Source organism: Sylvia atricapilla, chromosome 1 (assembly GCF_009819655.1).
Source record: "Sylvia atricapilla isolate bSylAtr1 chromosome 1, bSylAtr1.pri, whole genome shotgun sequence".
Taxonomy (NCBI): Eukaryota; Metazoa; Chordata; class Aves; order Passeriformes; family Sylviidae; genus Sylvia; species Sylvia atricapilla.
In genome coordinates, this window is record NC_089140.1 from 152664035 (window position 1) to 152682673 (window position 18639).

Below are 18639 nucleotides of genomic sequence, written 5' to 3' on the forward strand. Positions count from 1 at the left end.
CAGGACAATAAACAATTGGTGAGAGAAAAAGGCAACTCCAGTGGGGTTTCTGACAAGTTCTGTAGCAGAAGGACCAGTGCCAGCAGAAAGTGAAAGTTTCAGTTGATGTGATCTGAGCAATTGGAGCACTCAGCGGAAGTGTCCCCTCAGATCCTGTTTTAGAAACTCTTTTTGTCAATAGGAAGATTTCCGGAGACACTGCATTTTTTTTACTCTCTAGGGCAACAGGAGGATTTCCAGACAGAGGCAGGACCATGCAAATTATTTCCAGGAAAAGTGCTGTTTCTGTGTTAGATAGGAGGCGCATTTAAATGAATGTTCATAATTAGGATGGATAAATACTCAGTGGCAAAGTCCCCCTGAGCTGCAGGACCCAGAGAGATCCGCTGTGAGTCTGAGCTGATCAAGAATTCCACCTTTGTGATCCCTCCAGTTGTGTCCAGGAGTTCACTCCAGCTCATGTCGGTATAAGGGGCTGGGGGGACACTGGGGACACTTGGGGGTAGCAGGGGACTGTGGGATTGGAGTTGCACTCCTAGGGTGACACTGGGGGAGTCACGGCACTGGGACTGGGGTCATGGGGTGCTCCGGGGGAAAGTGAGGGGGGCCATGGGATGGTGGGAGTGGGATTGGGGTCACAGGTGGGGTTGGGAGACACTGGGGGTCGTGCCCAGATTTAGGCTGAGCTTCTGGAGTGACACCAAAGAAATTGGGGACTGGGAGTGGGATTGGGGTCTGGGGATGGGCTGAGGGGGACACTGGGGGGCTCAGGGAGTGACCCCAGGATTTGGTTGTGGGTTTTGGGGGGGCTGAGGGGACTTGTAATAATGGGAGTAGGATTGGATCTCTGGGAGGTCCAGAAGGACACAGCACTGTGAGATTGGGGTTGGGGTCCCTGAGGGGCTGGGGGTTGTTGGGGAGGCATTATTAACCCCAGGATTGGGGATTAGGGAGCCCAGACATGTCCAGGGGTGTCCTGGCCGGGGCTTCCCCCCCTTCCCCAGCCTGACCCCACTTTCCCTCCCCAACCCCTCACCAAGGAAGCCTCCCCATGTCCCCTCATGTTCATCTGTGTCCCCTCTGTGTCCCCTCTGTGTCCCCCAGTGTCCTACACTGATGCCCGTGGCCTCTCTTCTCCATGGCTCCCCTGGCTCACACCCTGGCACTGCTGGCAATGACCGTGGCCACTGTGGCCATCGAGGTGGTGCCCCTGGACATGGCCAAGAACTCCTTCGATGACCAGTACCTAACATGTAGAAGTAACATGTCTGAGAAATTCGGAGAACTCCAGCGCTCTGACTTCCACAAGAATGATGAGTTTGCCAGGAACTGGGCAAAGGCCATGGCCCAGTGGCAGAAGCTGGGTCCTTTTCATCCTCTCTCACCCCAGACCAGGCCATTGCCCTCATGGCCTACACCATGAAGGAGCTGAACTTGTACTTGAACTGCTGAAGCAGTTCAATGATGCCGTGCGTGAAGCTGGAAGCTCCAGCTGGAAATACCAGAACAAATTCCCCTTCAAGTCACTGCATTTCTTGCTGACCAGCGCCCTTCAAACACTGAGACAGCCCAACAACTGTAAGAAAGTGTTCCGGTGCGTGAGCAGGTACCAGTACAAAGTGAACAAAGATGAAATAGTTCGCTTCGGTCAATTTGCCTCAACATCACTGAGCCAAATGGTGGCCCAGTGTTTTGGGCAGGACACGATGTTCATGGTGACCACGTGCCATGGTGTAGACATCCAGAGATTCTCCATGTATCCACAGGAGCAGGAGGTGCTGATCCCACCGTTCAAGACCTTCAAGGTCACCGGTGTCAGTAAGGAAGGGAACACGATGAACATTGAGCTTCAGTCCACCGGGAACTCCAGCAACTACGACTGCGAGTGGCTGAAAGGTCACATCATGGAGACAATTTGGGTGGACCAGGAATGCTCAGTGAGGGCTGGGGACAAAGACACATAGTGCTGGGAACACCCATGGCCCAGAGAGGACAGGGCCACCCACTGTGGATGGGAGACAGGACACATAGGGCTGAGGACAAGGACAGGGACAGCCATTGGTGGGCACAGGGGATGGGGACACCCAGTCCCAGGTGAGGGGAACAGAGACACCCAGTGCTGGGGACACCCACTGGGCTTGGAGGGACAAGGCCACCCATGGCTGGGCACAGGGGACAGGGACCTCATTGTGGCCCCCTCTGACCCCCACACCCTCAGGGCCCACCCCTCATCCCTGATCCCCTCCTCCCATGGTCCCCCTGATCCCAATCTTTGTGTCCCCAGGTGGGAGCTTTACCAGGAACTCCCCCAACCTCAGGGGGCTTCTCCTGGCCACTGTGGCCATGGCAGTGCTCACCAGAACCCTCTGAGTCACGAGGCCACCAGTGTCACTTTGGTCTTGGGGATAGCTGGGGCCACCATGGCCATGAAGACAAGGATTTGCAGAGAAATGAGGCCACTAAGGGTACCGAGGCCTCTGTGACCACTATGGTCGCCACCGTGTCCACTTTGGCCCCTATGACTACTCCGGGCATCAGAAGCACCATGGTCACCATGGCCATTGTGGCCACTGTGACCCATGAGGCCACTGTGGCCACTGTGGCCATGGTGGTCACTGTAATGAGGGGTCCATCCTGGGGAAGCCACTCTGAGAGATGCCCAGGAGGGAACAGCACAAAGCCAGCAGGGCCATTGAGGACAGCCCAGGACAGCACGGACAGCAGAGATTGGGCAGTGCCTGGGGCCAGTTGGGCACTTCCTGACAAAAGGGTTTGGACTGCCAATGTCACGGCCACCACCTAAAGCTCCTTGCCTGCCTTTCCTGATGTGTCAAAAAAAATTGCCACTTGCTGGCCTGGAGTGGGAAAAATTTTCTGCTTACTTGCATAGAGTATTAAAACTGTATCAAAAATTTGATCTTTGCTCACCTGGCATATCAAAAGTTTACCAAAATCTGCTGCTGGCTCCCGTGATGTATCCACTACAGCTCTTCTAATGCCTTTCCTGCAGGGTGCCTCACTTCCTAAAATAAAGCATTTCAGGGTGTTTTGGTTAGTGGCAAATTAAAGCTTTATTTTTCAAACCTCGATCTGCAGAGAGGCACTGGGGAAATCGTCCTCTCTTTTTCCTCTGCACTCCATTTCACAGCAGCCACTCAGGAGGGACCTGGAGGGGCTGGAGCATGTCGAGGGAAGGGATGGAGCTGGGGAAGGGTCTAGAGCACCTGGAGTGGCTTATTGAGATAGGGGAGGGTGCTCAGAGCAATTAGAAAAAGATGAAGAACCAGTTCGGGGCGAGATCCAAAGCTCCTGATCTGAGGAAATTCAACAGTAGAAATATTGAGAGAAAAATAAGAAAATCAAAGAGAAAGAATGAAAAATAAATACAGAGAAGAGGCACCACCACCCATCCATTACTGTAAAAATCGAATGTTTCACCAGTAAACTCTTTTTTCTTCACAATGGAGGGATTTTCCCTGTTTAGCCCTCACATCACCTGAACTCGCCGTGCCATTGTGATTCAGGAATTACCCACCGGAGGGCAGCAGCGAGCAGGGTTAAACAGCAGCACTGCGCATGCGCCGCCCCCAGCTGCAGTTCCGGGTGTCACCACCAGGCGGCAGCACGAGCTGGTGGCGCTGCCGAGCGCCCGCCCCGCCCCATCCCGGCCCCGGGGCTCTGCAGTGGTTTGGGATGGAGCCACCTTAAAGCCCGTCCTGTGCCAGCCCTGTCATGGGCAGGGACATCTTCCCCTGGGCCAGGCTGCTCCAGGAACCCCCCAACGCAGCCTTGGACACATGCAGGGACTGGGCAGCCTCAGCTTCTGTGGGCATCCTGTGCCAGCGCCTCACCATCCTCACAGGGAAGGATTCCTCTCAAGATCCCATCTGACCCTGCCCTCTGACAAGGTCAGACATTCTTCTTGTCCTTTCTCTCTGTGCCCTTGTCCAAAGTCCCTCCTCTTCTGGAGCCTCTTTTAGTCAGGAAGGGGCTTTGATATGTCCCTGGATTGCTCTGCAGGCTGAACACCCCCAGCTGTCTCCACAGCAGAGGGGCTTCACCCCTCGAAGTCTCTCCATGGCTTCCTCTGGACCCGCTCCAGCAGCTCCACATCTTCTCTGTGCTGGAGCCCAGAGCTGGCAGAGTGATCCCAGTGGGAATGTGTCATGGTGGGAAGGGCTCAGTGCTTTCCCCACTCCCATCACAGAACCAACACCCCACATGGAATATATGGACTCCAGTGTCTCACTCTCTTTCTCCAAAGAGGAAACATGCCCAACAACACTTGAGCAAGGCTTTTGGCTGACCATCAAGACCTCGTGTCCTAGGTCTTTGGCCACCAAGACGGCCGCCTTCTGGCAAGTGTCATTTCCAGTTCTAAATGTGCAGGAACTGGAAGAGACTGAACCTGAGGAGGCAGTGCCTGTGCTAGGAAAAACTTTCTGATGAAGGGGGAGTGTCCCAACATGGGCGTGGTACTCAATGGAAGGGTAGAACCCGTCTCAGGTGAGCGACCTGGCACAAAGGTGGGAAACAAGAAGGAAAGCGGGAATGAATTGAAAATGGCAGTTCCCCTTCAGGGGTGGACGCCATTTTGTGATGGAGTCGGGAAGATGGATAGGATCAAAAGATGATGGAATGTGGGTGAGGACAGAGCTCAGGATGGATTTTCTGGGCCCATCCTAAGTAGGGGACAGAAGGGGACAGGAGATGGCGGGAGGTCAGTGGCACTTCTGTGCCCTTTGGCTGCCCATTGTCCATCTCCCAGCGCCCCCTCCAAAGGGAAAAAAGGTTAGGAATGCAGATTGGGCAGAATACAAATTGGGAAAGAGAACTTCAGATTGGAATATTTAAAAGGGCCACATAAACTAAACCAAAGAGGGGTAAAACTTGAAGAATTATTAAACTAAACTTCCCATACGAAATGATTCACCCTCTAAAATGACAGCTTCCTTTACCCACATCTATATGTCTCCTTTCAGCCTGGGAGATCACATTTCCCATGGCTGTCCCTGATGGCAATGGATCACCCACCCACAGGACAGTAAAATGTAAACCAACACAAGAACGCCTGGATCCAAGGCAGCTTCCCAGCCAACTTAAACTCAGGAGCTCTGACAGGTCCAAGCTGTCCAGAAGGTGTCTTGTGGGGTTGTCAGCACTGAGTCAGTCTCGCATCCCCTCTGAGGATGTGGGCCCTCCCGTTGGCAAGAAGCTGAATAAAAGTTAACTTCTGCTTCACAGTTCTGCCCAGTGCCATGCCCACCTCTGCCCAGTGCCATGTCCAGTTCTTCCAAGGGCCATGTCCACTTCTACCCAGTGCTCTGCCAAGTTCTGCCCAGTGCCATGTCCAGCTCTGTGCTCCTCAGCACAGCAGAAACGTGGAGATCCTGCAGCAGGTCCTGCACAGGCTGTGAGGATGATGAAGGCACTGGAGCATCTCTCTCACCAGACAAGTCTGCAAGAGCTGTGCAGCCTCAAGAGGAGACACAGCCAACAGGAGACCTCATCCCTGTGTATATGTTATCTTAGGATTTCCCTTTTATCATTTTCAGATCCTGCACTGCTTTAGTGCAGTCAGTTGCTGTTTTCCCATTTTATCCTGGCAAAGCAATTCCTCTCTAGGCTGAAACTCAAGGACACATTACTGTCTCAGGCTCCAAAAAGTATAAAAAAAGTGATTTGTGGCCTTAGCACACTGAGGGAATATGACTTCATTACCTGAAGCTGCCATTGGAGGTTTAACCTCTGATATGTAAACAGACCAAACCTATGACTGTATGAAAAGCTCCTGGCCATTGTTTGTCCTGGGTGTAGCCTCTCAGAGGCTTCTGCCTGCCCAAGGAGTGTCTATTGAAGGCTTTGAATAAAATACCCGTTTTTTTCCTTCTAATCATGTCGAGCTTTTTTACCAGGCAGCCACTCCAAGGCATCCTGTAAATACACAAATATACTGCACCTTCCCTTTGCCTCAGCCAATGGGGAAAGGAGGAGGGCAACGTGCAGCCAAGAGTTTAGGATAAAAGGAGGCTGCATCCTCCAAAACCGAGAGAGCAAAACCACGGATGTGTGGCTGTGGAAACCCTATGCCTTTATTCAAATAAAGTTTCAAAACTGCTGTGTGGACACTTGACTTTCCATAGAGTGGCTTTCACCACACAATGAAGGTGCTGGGTAGAGCTTAAAGCCTGACTTCAAGAATGATATAAAGACGTAAAAGTATTTCCACAGGACAATAATTGTTGCCCAAACCTGTGGAGAAAGAGTAAAAATGAAACTCCAGTGTGGTTTTTGACAAGTTCCCGAAGACAGAAGAAGCAGAGCCCGCCAAAACCAAAAGTTTGAGGGGAGGTCATGTGAGATATTGAGGCACTGCATGAAAATTGCCACTCTAATCCCTGTTTAGGAACCCTCCAGGACAAGAACAGCATTTACTGTGAGAGGCAGGGCCATGCAGATGTTACGGCTTAACACCATTTGGTTTTTAGTTGAAGAAGAAAGTTTTTTATAAGCACCTGTGGAAAGGACAGAGACCTGTCAGAGGCTAATTGTCAGATACTGACACTTCATATACCACAGAGGAAGCTGTATGAGCCTTTGTGAAGACACATCTAAAGTTGACATGAGGCTGAGAACTTCCTTTTCCCTCCATCCTCAGAAGAGGTAAGGTGACAGCCCAGCTTCTGCCGGGGTCAGGCAGGGCCGGCCAGACCCAGCCCAGCCAAGCCTTTCCTGGTGGGTTTTGGGCAGGGAGAGGGGAGGAGAATATGTTTTGTCATAGCCTGGATGGGGTTTCCAGCAGCTGTTAAAACATCCTGCGATCATCAGAGCATCCCATCCAGGGAGTGGGTTCCAGGGTGGGGGAAATGGGGGCACTGGGGGACCCCAGGCCTGGGGTCAGGGTGCTGGGGGCAGGTAGTCATTTAGAGGGGTACAAGGGACTGGAGAGGGATTGGGGTAATAGAGCCACTGGCAAATATCAAGAAGGAGGCAACACAGAACTGTGGGAGTGGGATTGGTATGTAGGAGGACACTGGGAATTTTGGGGAGAGGGTCAGGAAGTTACTCCAGGATTTGAGTCAAGGTCCTACAGGAGGTGGAGAAGACACTGTGAGGAGGGTATACATCCGGCTGTGAAAGTGGGATTTGGGTGCTGGGGGTGTGGGGGACATCGGCAGGCTCCAGAACTGACCCCAGGATTTGGGATCAGGCCCCAGCACATGTGCAGGGGTCTCCTGGCAGGGGCAGCCCGCTCCTCTCGCTTACCCTATTCTCCCTCCCCAGCCCTTCATCAGGGAAGCCACCCTATGTCCCTCTGTGTCCCACAGCATCCCCTGCGTGCCATCAGTGTCCCCTGAGGCCACTCAGTGTTCCCTCAGCATGCCCTGGTGTCCCCCAGTGTCTTCCCTGTGTCACACACTGTGTCCCCAGTGTCCCCTCTGTGTTCCCTAGTGTCCCACACTGGTCCTGTGGTCTTTCTTCTCCATGGCTCCCCTGGCTCACACCCTGGCACTGCTGGCAATGGCTGTGGCCACTGTGGCCATCAAGGTGGTGCCCTTGGACATGGCCAAGAACTCCTTTGATGACCAGTACCTGGAATGTAGCGAAAACTTGTCGAAGAATTTGCCAGAACTCCAGGCTTCTGACTTTAGCAAGAATGATGAGTTTGCCAAGAACTGGAAAACTGCCACCGCTCAGTGGCAGAAGCAGGGGTCTGTTAGAAACTCTCTTACCCAAGACCAGGCCATCGCCCTCATGGCCTACACCATGAACACGATGACCCTGTACAAGCAGTTCAATGACGCCGTGCGCGAGGCTGGAAGCTCCAGCTGGAAATACCGGAATGAATTCCACTTCAAATCGCTGCATTTCCTCCTGACCAGTGCTCTCCAGACACTGGGACACCCAAAGAATTGTAAGAATGTGTTCCGGGGGGTGAAGAATTACCATTTTGATGTGAAGCAAGATGATGAAGTCCGCTTTGGGCAATTTGCATCAACATCGCTGAACGAAAAGGTGGCCCAGGATTTTGGGCAGGACACGATGTTCAAGGTGTACACGTGTCACGGAGTGGACATCCAGAGATTCTCCATGTATCCAAGCCAGAAGGAGGTGCTGATCCCACCCTTTGAGACCTTCAAGGTCATTGGTGTCAATAAGGAAGGGAACACGATGCACATTGAGCTTCGCTCCAATAGGAATTTCAGCAACTACGACTGCGAGTGGCTGAAAGGTGACACCATGGGGACAGTGTGGGGGTATTGTGGACACTCATTGAGGGTTGGGGATAAGGACAAACAGTTCTGGACACACCCATGGCCCAAAGGGGACAGTGACACCTGCTGTGGGTGGGAGACAGGACACCCAGTGCTGGGGACAAGGACAGGGACAGCCATTGCTGGGCACAGATGATGGGTGAATCGCACACCCAGTGCCAGGTGAGGGGGACAGGGACATCCAGTACTGGGGAACACCCACTGGGTTTGGAGGGACAATGCCACCCATGGCTGGGCACAGGGGACAGGGAACAATTTATGGCCTCCTCTGATCCCCAAAACATTAGGGTTCCCCGCTCACCCCTTTCCCACTCCTCATTGCCCTCCTGATGCCCTCATGACCCCTTACCATTATGGTCCCCCTGACCCCATTCTTTCTGTGTCCAGGTGGGAGCCAACCCAGGATCTACCTCCACTTTGGGGGGTTTCTCCTGGCCACTGTGGCCATGGCAGTGCTCACTGGAGCCCTCTGAGCCACGAGGCCACCAACTCACTGTGGTCTCAGAGGCCACTTTGGCCACCATGACCACAAATGCCACCAGGACCTGCGCAGAAATGAGGCTACCAAGGCTACCAAGACCTCTGTGGACACTATGGTCATTTTGGCCTCTGTGACCACTGTGGCCATTGATGCCACTGTGGCCACTGTGGCCCCTATGACCAGTCTGGGCATTGGAAGCACCATGGTCACCATGGCCATTGTGGCCACTGCAACTACTGAGGCAATGTTGGCCACCGTGGCTGCCAAGGTGACTAAGGTCCCCATGGCCACCACAGCCAGGGTGGCCATCGTAGTCACTGTAACAAGGGGTCTGTCCTGGGGAAGGCCCTCCGAGAACTTCCCAGGAGGGAGTGGCACAAAGCCAGCAGGACCAGCGAGGACAAGGCTGGAGCTGCCGGGAGAGCCCATGACAGCACGGACAGCAGAGATTGGGCAGTGCCTGGGGCCGGTTGGGCACTTCCCAATAGAAGCATTTGGGCTGCCATTGTCATGGCCACGTCCTAAAGCTTGTTGGCTGCCTCACCTGGTATATTCAAAAAAATTGCTGCTTGCTTGCCTGGAGTGGGAAAAACTTTCTGCTTGCTTCCCTGGAGTATTAAAAATGTATCAAGATTTGATCCTGGCTCACCTGGCATATCAAAAGTTTATCAAAATTTTCTGCTGGCTTGCCTGATGTATCCGCTACAGCGCTTTTAATGCATTTCCTGCAGGGTGCCTCATTTCCTAAAATAAAGCAGTTCCTGGTGTTTTCATTAATGCAAATTTAAAGCTTTATTTTTCAAACCTCAGTCTTCAGAAAGGCGATGGAGAAATGTTCTTCCCTTTTTCCTCTGTGCTGCCTTTTCACAGCAGCCCCTCAGGATGGACCTGGAGGGGCTGGAGCATGTCCAGGGAAGGGATGGAGCTGGGGAAGGGTCCGGAGCACCTGGAGTAGCTGAAGAAGTTGGGGAGGGGGATGCAGCTGGGGCTGCTCAGAGCAATTAGAAAAGAATGAGCAATCAGTTCAGAGCCGAATCCAAATTTCCTGATTTGAGGCAAGGCAACAGAACGAGCGTAGGGAGGAAAAGAACAATGAAAGAACAAAAAAAAAGAACCAAAAATAAAATACAGAAAAGGGGACAGAGGCACCACCACACATTCATTTATTTAAAAACCTGATGTTTCATCAGGAAAATATTTTTTCTTTCAAATCAGGGGATTTTCCCGCTTCAGTCCGCACAGCTCCTGAACTCACTGCGCTGTTGTGGTTCAGGAATTGCCCACCGGAGGGCAGCAGTGAGCAGGGTTAAACAGCGGCACTGCACATGCGCCGCCCCCAGCTGCAGTTCCGGGTGTCACCACCAGGCGGCAACACGAGCTGGTGGCGCTGCCGAGCGCCCGCCCCGCCCCATCCCAGCCCCGGGGCTCTGCAATGGTTTGGGATGGAGCCACCTTAAAGCCCGTCCTGTGTCAGCCCAGCCATGGGCAGGGACATCTTCCCCTGGGCCAGGCTGCTCCAGGAACCCCCCAGTCTGGCCTTGGACACGGGCAGGGACTGGACAGCCACAGCTTCTCTGGGCAACCTGTGCCAGGGCTTCACCACCCTCACAGGGAAGGATTGTATTGGAAAGATGGGTGGTGATGTCTTTGATACACAACTCAGTAGGTTGCAGTCTTAAAGAGAAATGGTTCTCCATCACCTCAAAATGGGTGTTGATGTTTCTACAGACAAGAAGTTTGTCACAGCACCCTCAAATTTGGATCAGAAAGTTTGAACTCCTGAATCTTTAGTAATAGGAGAAATGGGTCCCCACAAAGTGTGTTGTATAACCCAGACAGCCTGAACTTCTGAACTCTGGGGGAGAATGGTTCATGAGCAATATAGTCTATTTGGCTTGGGAAGGCTGCACCTTCCCAGCAGCCCCATTCAGCTGATGGGGGAAGGAAGAGGGCAACGTGTTGCTGAGAGTTTAGGATAAATGGAGGCCGCATCCTCCAAAACCAAGAGAGAGAAACCCCACAAGGCTATGACTATAGAAACTCGGTCCCTTTATTTAAATAAAGTTTCAAGCCTCTTTTGTGGTCACACTGACTTTTCAGAGTGCGGCTTTTCAGAACACACTGAGGTTGAGCTTAAAGCCTGACCTAAAGAATGATAAAAAGACATAAAAATTTTTACACAGGACAATAATTGTTGCCCAAACCCGTGGAGAAAGAGTAAAAATGAAACTACAGTGTGGTTTTTGATAAGTTCTCTAAGACAGAAGAAGCAGTGCCTGCCGACACCAAAAGTTTGAGGGGAGGTCATCTGAGATATTGAGGCACTGCATGAAAATTGCCACTCTAATCCCTGTTTAGGAACTCTCCAGGACACAAAGAGGATTTCCAGAGAGAGGCAGGGCCATGCAAATGTTATGGGTTAACACAACTTGGTTTTTAGTTAAAGAAGAAACAGTTTTCTCTAAGCACCTGTTAATTTTCTGTGGAAAGGACAGAGACCTGTCAGAGGCCAATTGTTCGATACTGACACTTCATATAACACAGAGGAAGCTGTATGACCCTTTGTGAACACACATCTAAAGTTGACATGAGGCTGAGAACTTCCTTTTCCCTCCATCCTCAGAAGAGGTAAGGTGGCAGCCCAGCTTCTGCCGGGGTCAGGCAGGGCTGGCCAGACCCAGCCCGGCCAAGCCTTTCCTGATAGGTTTTGGGCAGGGGGAGGGGAGGAGAATATGTTTTGTCATAGCCTGGATGGGGTTTCCAGCAGCTGTTAAAACATCCTGCCATCATCTAAACATCCCATTCTTTGAGTGGGATTGGTGTCTGTGTGGGGGGGACAAGGGTGACTCTGGGGAACCCCAGGCCTTGAGTCAGGATGCTGGTGGCAGGGGGTCACTAGGTGGGGTACATAGAGCTCCTAGTGGCCCTGCCCTCATCCCACCCCTCTCCCCAAAGCTGACCTTTTGTCCCTATGATCCCCTCTCCCATGGCCCTCTGGACTTCATTCTTTGTTTCTCCAGTTGGAAGCCTCTCCAGAAACTTCCCCCCAACTCTTCAGGCTTCTCCTGCCACTGTGGCCACTTGCAGGTTACTGTGGCCACCATGACCACAAATGCCACCAGAACCTGCAGAGAAATGAGGCCACCAAGGCTTCCAAAACCTCTGTGGCCACTATGGTCACTGTGGCCACTGTTGCAACAGTGGCCACTTTGGCCCCTATGACCACTCTGGGTATTGGAAGCACCATGGTTGCCATGGCCATTGTGGCCACTCACCCATGAGGCTACTGTGGCCACTGCGGCCATCCTGGTCACTGAAACTACTGAGGCAATGTTGGCTACTGTGGCTACCAGGGGGACCAAGTCACCATGGCCACCGAGCCCAGTGTGACCACTGTGGTCCCTGTAACCAGGGGACCATCCTGGGGAAGGCCCTCTGACAGCTGCTCAGGAGGGAGCAGCACAAAGCCAGCAGGGCCAGCCAGGGCAGGGCTGGAGCTGCCAGGACAGCCCAGGACAGCACGGACAGCAGAGATTGGGCAGTGCCTGGGGCTGGTTGGGCACTTCCCAACAGAGGGGTTGAGGGGTTTGGGAGTGGCAATGGCACGGCCACCTCCTAAAGCTCCTTGGCTGCCTTGCCTGATGTATCCAAAAGCATTGCTGCTTGCTTGCCTGGAGTGGGAAAATATTGCTGCTTGCTTCCCTGGAGTATTAAAAATGTATCAAAAATTTGATCTTTGCCCACCTGGCATATCAAAAGTTTACCAAAATTTGCTGCTGGCTCCCCTGATGTATCCGCTACAGGTCTTTTAACACCTTTCCTGCAGCGTGCCTCATTTCCTAAAATAAAGCAGTTCCTGGGGTTTTCTTTAGTGGCAAAATAAAGCTTTACTTTTCAAACCTTGATCTGCAGAGAAGAACTGGAGAAATCTTCCTCTCTATTTCTTCTGCACTCCCTTTTCACAGCAGCTCCTCAGAAAAGACCTGGAGGGGCTGCAGCATGTCCAGTGAAGGGATGGAGCTGGGAAGGGTCTGGAGCACAAGGAGTGGCTGAGGGAGCTAGGGGAGGCCGTGCAGAGCCATTGGAAAAGGATAAATTACCGGTTCAGGGCCAGTAACAAAGTTCCTGATATGAGGAAATTCAACAGAAGAAATATTGGGAGGAAAATAAGAACATCAAACAGAAAGAAAAGGAACGAAAAAAAAAAATACAGATAAGAGGCACCACCACCCATCCATTAATATAAAAACCGGACAATTCACCAGGAAACTCTTTTCTTTACAATCGAGGGATTTTCCCTCTTCAGCCCTCACAGCTAGAGAACTCGCTGTGCCATTGTGGTTCAGGAATTGCCCACCGGAGGGCAGCAGCGAGCAGGGTTAAACAGCGGCACTGCGCATGCACCGCCCCCAGCTGCAGTTCCGGGTGTCACCACCAGGCGGCAGCACGAGCTGGTGGCGCTGCCGAGCGCCCGCCCCGCCCCATCCCGGCCCCGGGGCTCTGCAATGGTTTGGGATGGAGCCACCTTAAAGCCCGTCCTGTGCCAGCCCTTCCATGGGCAGGGACATCTTCCCCTGGGCCAGGCTGCTCCAGACACCCCAGCCTGGCCTTGGACACGGGCAGGGACCGGGCAGCCGCAGCTTCTCTGGGCAACCTCTACTGAATCATGGTTTTAAAGAGTAAAAATTTTAGCCGAGGGTTAGAAGCAATTTATATTGATCAGGATGCAAGTTAGATAAACAAAAGATAAGTTAGTGATTATCAGATATTTAGGCTAGAGCTAATTGTTGTATTGCTTGCCATTATGGACTTGTTCTAGTTTTGTTGATAGAAGGAAATGGAAGACATTAACTGTTATATGAACAGATTGAAACCAATGGAACCATGACCAGCACCTGGAGTTTGTATAGATTAATGACAAAGCAGGGGATATGGGAGTGTGCCTCAGGGTCACAAGGGCCCTGCCAGCAATGAGAAAGTGGACAGGTCTTCATTGTGATGAAGACATTCCTGACTTCCTCCCACTGACTCAATTCAAGACTACCGACCCAATTCAAGAGAAGACCTGCTCATGCGTGAAGGATTAGCCTCACTTTAATACAGAGAGGGGAATGGGAGGTGCTGGGGTTATGCACAGGTATAGTATGTAAGGCTTTGGGAAATTAGTAGAGGGCAAAGAACCTTTGGTATGGGGCTGCCACAACTCTAAGAGGCGACTCCTGTGCAGCCCAGCAGTGTCTTTATAAACATACCGCCTTCTAACTTTAATTAGTTGCAGAGTCTCTGTCTGTAATCATTAGGGTTTTAACGATCCACTTTTCCCTGTCTCCATAGTGGGTGTCCCCAGACCTGGGTTTTGCTGTCCCCCCACCCCCAGTGGGTGTCCCCAAACCTGGCTATCTCTGTCCTTGTCCCCAGCACTGATTGCCTTTGTCCCCCCACCCAAAGCAAATGTCCCTGTCCCTGTCCCCCATTCCCAGTGAGTGGCACTGTGTCACCTGTGCCTTATCGTGGGTGTCCCCACGTCCACAGTGGGTGTCTGCAGCAGTGTGGGTTTTAGATGGTGATTGCTGATGGCTGCTGCTGTTCCCAAAAAGCCTCTCTTTTGGAGAAGTGGCTTAGGTAGGAACTCAGGCAAGGCAGTCAAGCCCACACAGCACACACACCACAGCGAGCTCAGCCAAGAGAGGCCAGAAAAGCCTTTTGGATGATGAATCCCAGCATGGGTTTATTACCTTCACCACACCGAAGGGAATCAGGGACAAAAGACCCAGACCTTGTGATGGCCACAGGCTAAAGTACGGGGTAACAAACCAATGGTCTGAGGGCACAGGGGCGGAACAAAGGGCAGGGAAATGGACAGTGCCCTGTAGAGGACATGGGGCAGGCCACCAGGGATACCACAACCAATGGGGAAACAGGGAAAGGAAAAACCACAAGAATTAGGGGCATATGGGGAGAGCAAATCTGGCGTAGATCACATGGTGTTGCAAGGTTTTCTTTCAGCCTAGGAGCAGACTCTGTGGTATATTTTTCCAGTGCAAGGCCCTGGGGATTCCCCTGAGGGGTTTAAAGGATTCCACAGGTGTTCCTGTGCCCCCAGGCTGTCTGCTGCGACATCAACTCACAGCCACTGACAGTTGTATTTGCTGAATGTCCCAGTGGAGCGGAGCCAGATCCATGCCCTCGGACCCTGCCGGATGACTTGGGTGACCTCAAAGGTTTCATATGGCGGGATCAGCACCTCACGGTTGCTGTGATAGAAGGAAAAAGCCTGGATGTCCACACCATGGCACGTGTGCACCTGGAACATCGTGTCAGTCCCGTATTTCTGGGCGATCTCTTTGCTCAGGGATGTTGATGTGAATTGACCAAACCGGACCCTCTGGCCACGCCGCGCCTCAAACCTGACGTCATGCACGCCCCGGAACACGTGGCGACACTGCTTGTTCTGAGCGTGCCTCAGTGTCACCAGGGCCTGGGTCAGCAGGAAATGAAATGTTTTAAAGTGGAAGTTCTTTCGGTATTCATGGGGGGAGCGCCCGGCAACTCGCACGGCAGCATTGAACTGCTGGTAAATGTCCTTGCTTGAGTAGGCCATGACAGCGATGGCCTGGGCTGGGGACGCCAGAGGGGACACACGGGAGCCCCGCTTGCGCCACTCAGCCTTGGCCTTCGTCCAGACCCGGGCAAAGAGAGGATTCTTCTGGAACTCGGAGCGGTTGAGAGCCGGCAACGCCGCGGTCATGGCAGGGCCACAGCCCCGGTACTGGTCATCGAAGGACTCCCGGGCCATGTCCATGGGCACCACCTTGATGGCCGCAGTGGCCATGGTCACTGCCAGCAGTGCCAGGGTGTGAGCCAGGTGGGCCATGGAGGAGAGAGGCCACCGGGAACAGTGTGTGACACTGGGGGAGAAAGAGGGACACACTGAAGGGACACTGAGGGCACACAGGGCTACTTGGGAAGCGTTCCTGTGAGGGAATAAGAAATGGGACTGGGATAAGCCCAGGCGAGGGGTGCAGATCTGGCTAGAAGACACTTAGGCACATCTTGGGATGCTTAGCCCAAATGCTGGGGTCATTCCTAGACTGCTCAAAATCCCTCAGTCCCGAAGCACATTGATTCAAATTTGGGGGTCACTGCCTGTCACCCAGATGTGCCCCCCATAATCTCAATCTCATTCCCACAGTGGCCCCCAGGTTGCCACATCTGTGTCCCCACCAGTGTCATCCCTGGACCCACCAGCCCCATAAAGCCACTCCCAGTCCCGTGTCCATTCCCCCCGTGGGTGTCAGCCCAGACCCTCCACAGTTATCCAGCTGAGACCCTGGGGTCGTTCCCTGACCTCCCCAGTGTCCCCTCAGTGCCCCACCCACCCCTAATCCCAATGCCAGTCCTGTGTTTATCCTTCCAGTGTCCCCCCAGTTCTCCCTGGGACCTCTACCCAGCTCCCAGATGACTGTAGCCCTCGTGTGATCCCATCGCCCCTCAGGAACCTCACTCGAATTCCTAAAGCAAATCCCTCTCCCTAACAGTCTTCCCAAGCATCCACTCCGAGACACAAATTCGCTCCCAGTCCCATGACCCATTTCAGTGTCACACAAAGACCCCCAACACAAATCTGGGGATCAATCCCTGCCCCCACAAGGTCCCTTTGCAGCCCCCATGGCCACACTCTCCAATCCCACTCCCATGAACCCCCCCAATAGTCCCCCCAGCCACTGATACCGAAATGGGCCGGAGTGAACTCCCGGACAGAGCTGGAGGGATCACAAAGCCGGAATTCTTGATCAGCTCAGACTCACAGCAGATCTCTACTGGTCCTGCAGCTCAGAGGGCATTTTGCCATGGGGTATTTATCCACTAGAATCATAAATATTCAATAAAATGCATCCCTTATCTAATGCAGGTACATCCCTTTCTTGGGAAATCATTTGCATGGCCCCGCCTCTTTCTGGAAGTCCTTTTCTGGCACTGGAGGGTCATCCACAGGGGTTTCTGGGTGTGGTTTTCACTGGGTGCACCAATATCCCAGATGGCCTCACCTGGAAGTTTTGCTTTGGGCAGAGGCTGTTCCTTCTGTGTTACAGAACTTGCCAAAGCCCCTCACTGCTGCAGTTCCCTTCATCTCTTTCTCTGTGGATTTTCAGCCAATTTTAGCTTGACTATCCACACTTTTACATCCTTTGCTTCCTTTTGCCAGTCAGGCTTTAAGCTCTATCCTGCACGTCTGAGGGAACTGACACTGTCTATTCTCTCTCTTATTTCTCATCCCCCAGGACCCCAGTTCCACTGTCCCATGTCCCCCCAGTGCCCCCAGCCCCACTCCCCACTGCTCACTCAGTTGCTGTCACACCTCACACACCAAATGGGGTCCCCTATCAGATGACATCCCTGTGGGCACCCCGAGCCTGGGGATGATCTCCTTGGGGAGTGCCTGGGTGACTTCTGCGGCCTTGGTGGTGCTGCAGGAGAAGTTCTGCACCCCAAAACACCAACACCAGGAGATACCTGAGCCCTTGCTGGCGTGGTGGCTCAGAAAATCCATTTGCCAGGAATCCCCGGCAGTGTTTCCTCTTTCAGTGATCCCTGGAGCTGATGGGTTGGAATTCAAAGGGTTCTGTTTCCAACACCTGGGGCATTGTTCTGTACCAGAGCTGACAATTCTGTCCTGCAGACACCGAGTATCTGAGGCCGCAGACCAGTCCCCATCCCATCGATTCCCCAGAGGTGTGCTGGGGCTTTTCTCCTTTACAAATGGCAGCATCACTTGGGGTGGGCCTGACCTGGTTATTGGGAGATAACATCCACCTGCCCACCCTCTTTATTGTGGGCTTTTAGATAAAGAGCCAATTTTCAATCTGCCCAACTCAATCCAGGTCTCACCTCCAGGGGTGAAATTCCTTTCTCAGGAATTTACACCAGGATGCTTTGCTGCGGAACCTCTCATTCAGTTTTATTGCAAATCTATTTCCCACTCAGATCTTGCCATCCCCAAGCTGCTGTGCCCTGCATTGTGGTACGATTTGGGCAGCTGGGTGGTGTCTTGGAGGCACAATATTTCTTTTTTATATTTCATCAGAAATCCCTGTGCTGTCAATAGACCTCTTTCTTTCCCTATGGCTCCAAGGGCATGGGCAATGCTCAAAGCAGATGGCAAGTGAGTTCCTGTGTTTGCTCTTTGTGCTGCTGCCAATTCCAGAGTTCTTCATGACACTGTGAACTCTGCCCTTTTCCCACATCTTCTTGCATTTGCGGTGAGCTGAGCACATACCATAAACTTTTGTCCCAAACTGGATTTCCTGGCCTCTTGGATGAGAAGAACAGTCACTGCTATGGCTCACAGGCATCCAGGTTAATCCTGGCTGATCGAGCTGCTTGGAGAAGCACCCCACAGATCTCTCCTGAAGTCTCCCCCACCTTCTGAGCCAGGACTCCCAGGGCCCGATCCTGTTGTTGCTTCACAAAAAGATTAAATGTCTTTGTTAAAGTCAGAAAATCCCATGCAGCATGTGGACATCAGGGCCATCTTTGCGTAACGGAATGCGTATCTGTCCTCAGGAATCCAAATCGAAGTTCACTCTGGGGCCTCCTTTGTCAGGGAGACTTCAGTAGACCTGTGGGGCGCTTTTCAGAAGAAGGAAACTTCAGCTAGGCTTGGCCTGGATTCCTGTGAGCCATAGCAATGACTGTTCTTCTCATCCAAGAGGCCAGGAAATCCAGTTTGGGACAAAAGTTTATGGTATGTGCTCAGCTCACCGCAAATGCAAGAAGATGTGGGAAAAGGGCAGAGTTCACAGTGTCATGAAGATCTCTGGAATTGGCAGCAGCACAAAGAGCAAACACAGGAACTCACTTGCCATCTGCTTTGAGCATTGC

The 18639-nt window shown here is 52.6% G+C and overlaps 5 protein-coding genes and 1 pseudogene across 5 annotated transcripts in view; 3 read left to right on the plus strand and 3 right to left on the minus strand.

The window, feature by feature from the left end:
* The window catches only part of LOC136372775 (NAD(P)(+)--arginine ADP-ribosyltransferase 2-like), a 104370-nt gene extending 87773 nt beyond the window's left edge, over nt 1-16597 (minus strand). Inside the window, exon 1 of the mRNA XM_066337547.1 lies at nt 16489-16597. The gene's annotated coding sequence lies outside the window, so the exon portion shown is untranslated. The remainder of the gene's footprint in view (nt 1-16488) is intronic.
* Nucleotides 1-18639, minus strand: part of LOC136372600 (NAD(P)(+)--arginine ADP-ribosyltransferase 2-like) — a 188934-nt gene that overhangs the window by 157353 nt on the left and 12942 nt on the right. The window lies entirely within an intron of this gene.
* LOC136372724 (NAD(P)(+)--arginine ADP-ribosyltransferase 2-like) overlaps nt 1-18639 on the plus strand; it is a 29739-nt gene that overhangs the window by 7431 nt on the left and 3669 nt on the right. The gene's annotated exons all lie outside the window — the stretch shown is intronic.
* LOC136375562 (NAD(P)(+)--arginine ADP-ribosyltransferase 2-like) lies at nt 1175-2394 on the plus strand (annotated as a pseudogene).
* Nucleotides 7564-12038, plus strand: LOC136375566 (erythroblast NAD(P)(+)--arginine ADP-ribosyltransferase-like). The gene is made up of 3 exons (XM_066341165.1): nt 7564-8258; nt 8782-9086; nt 11845-12038. Exons 1-3 carry the CDS (start codon nt 7564-7566, stop codon nt 12036-12038), a joined length of 1194 nt encoding a protein of 397 aa, XP_066197262.1.
* LOC136372734 (NAD(P)(+)--arginine ADP-ribosyltransferase 2-like) overlaps nt 14882-18639 on the minus strand; it is a 36715-nt gene continuing 32957 nt past the window's right edge. The window contains exon 2 of the mRNA XM_066337479.1: nt 14882-15568. Coding sequence (XP_066193576.1) covers nt 14882-15568 — 687 coding nt within the window. The remainder of the gene's footprint in view (nt 15569-18639) is intronic.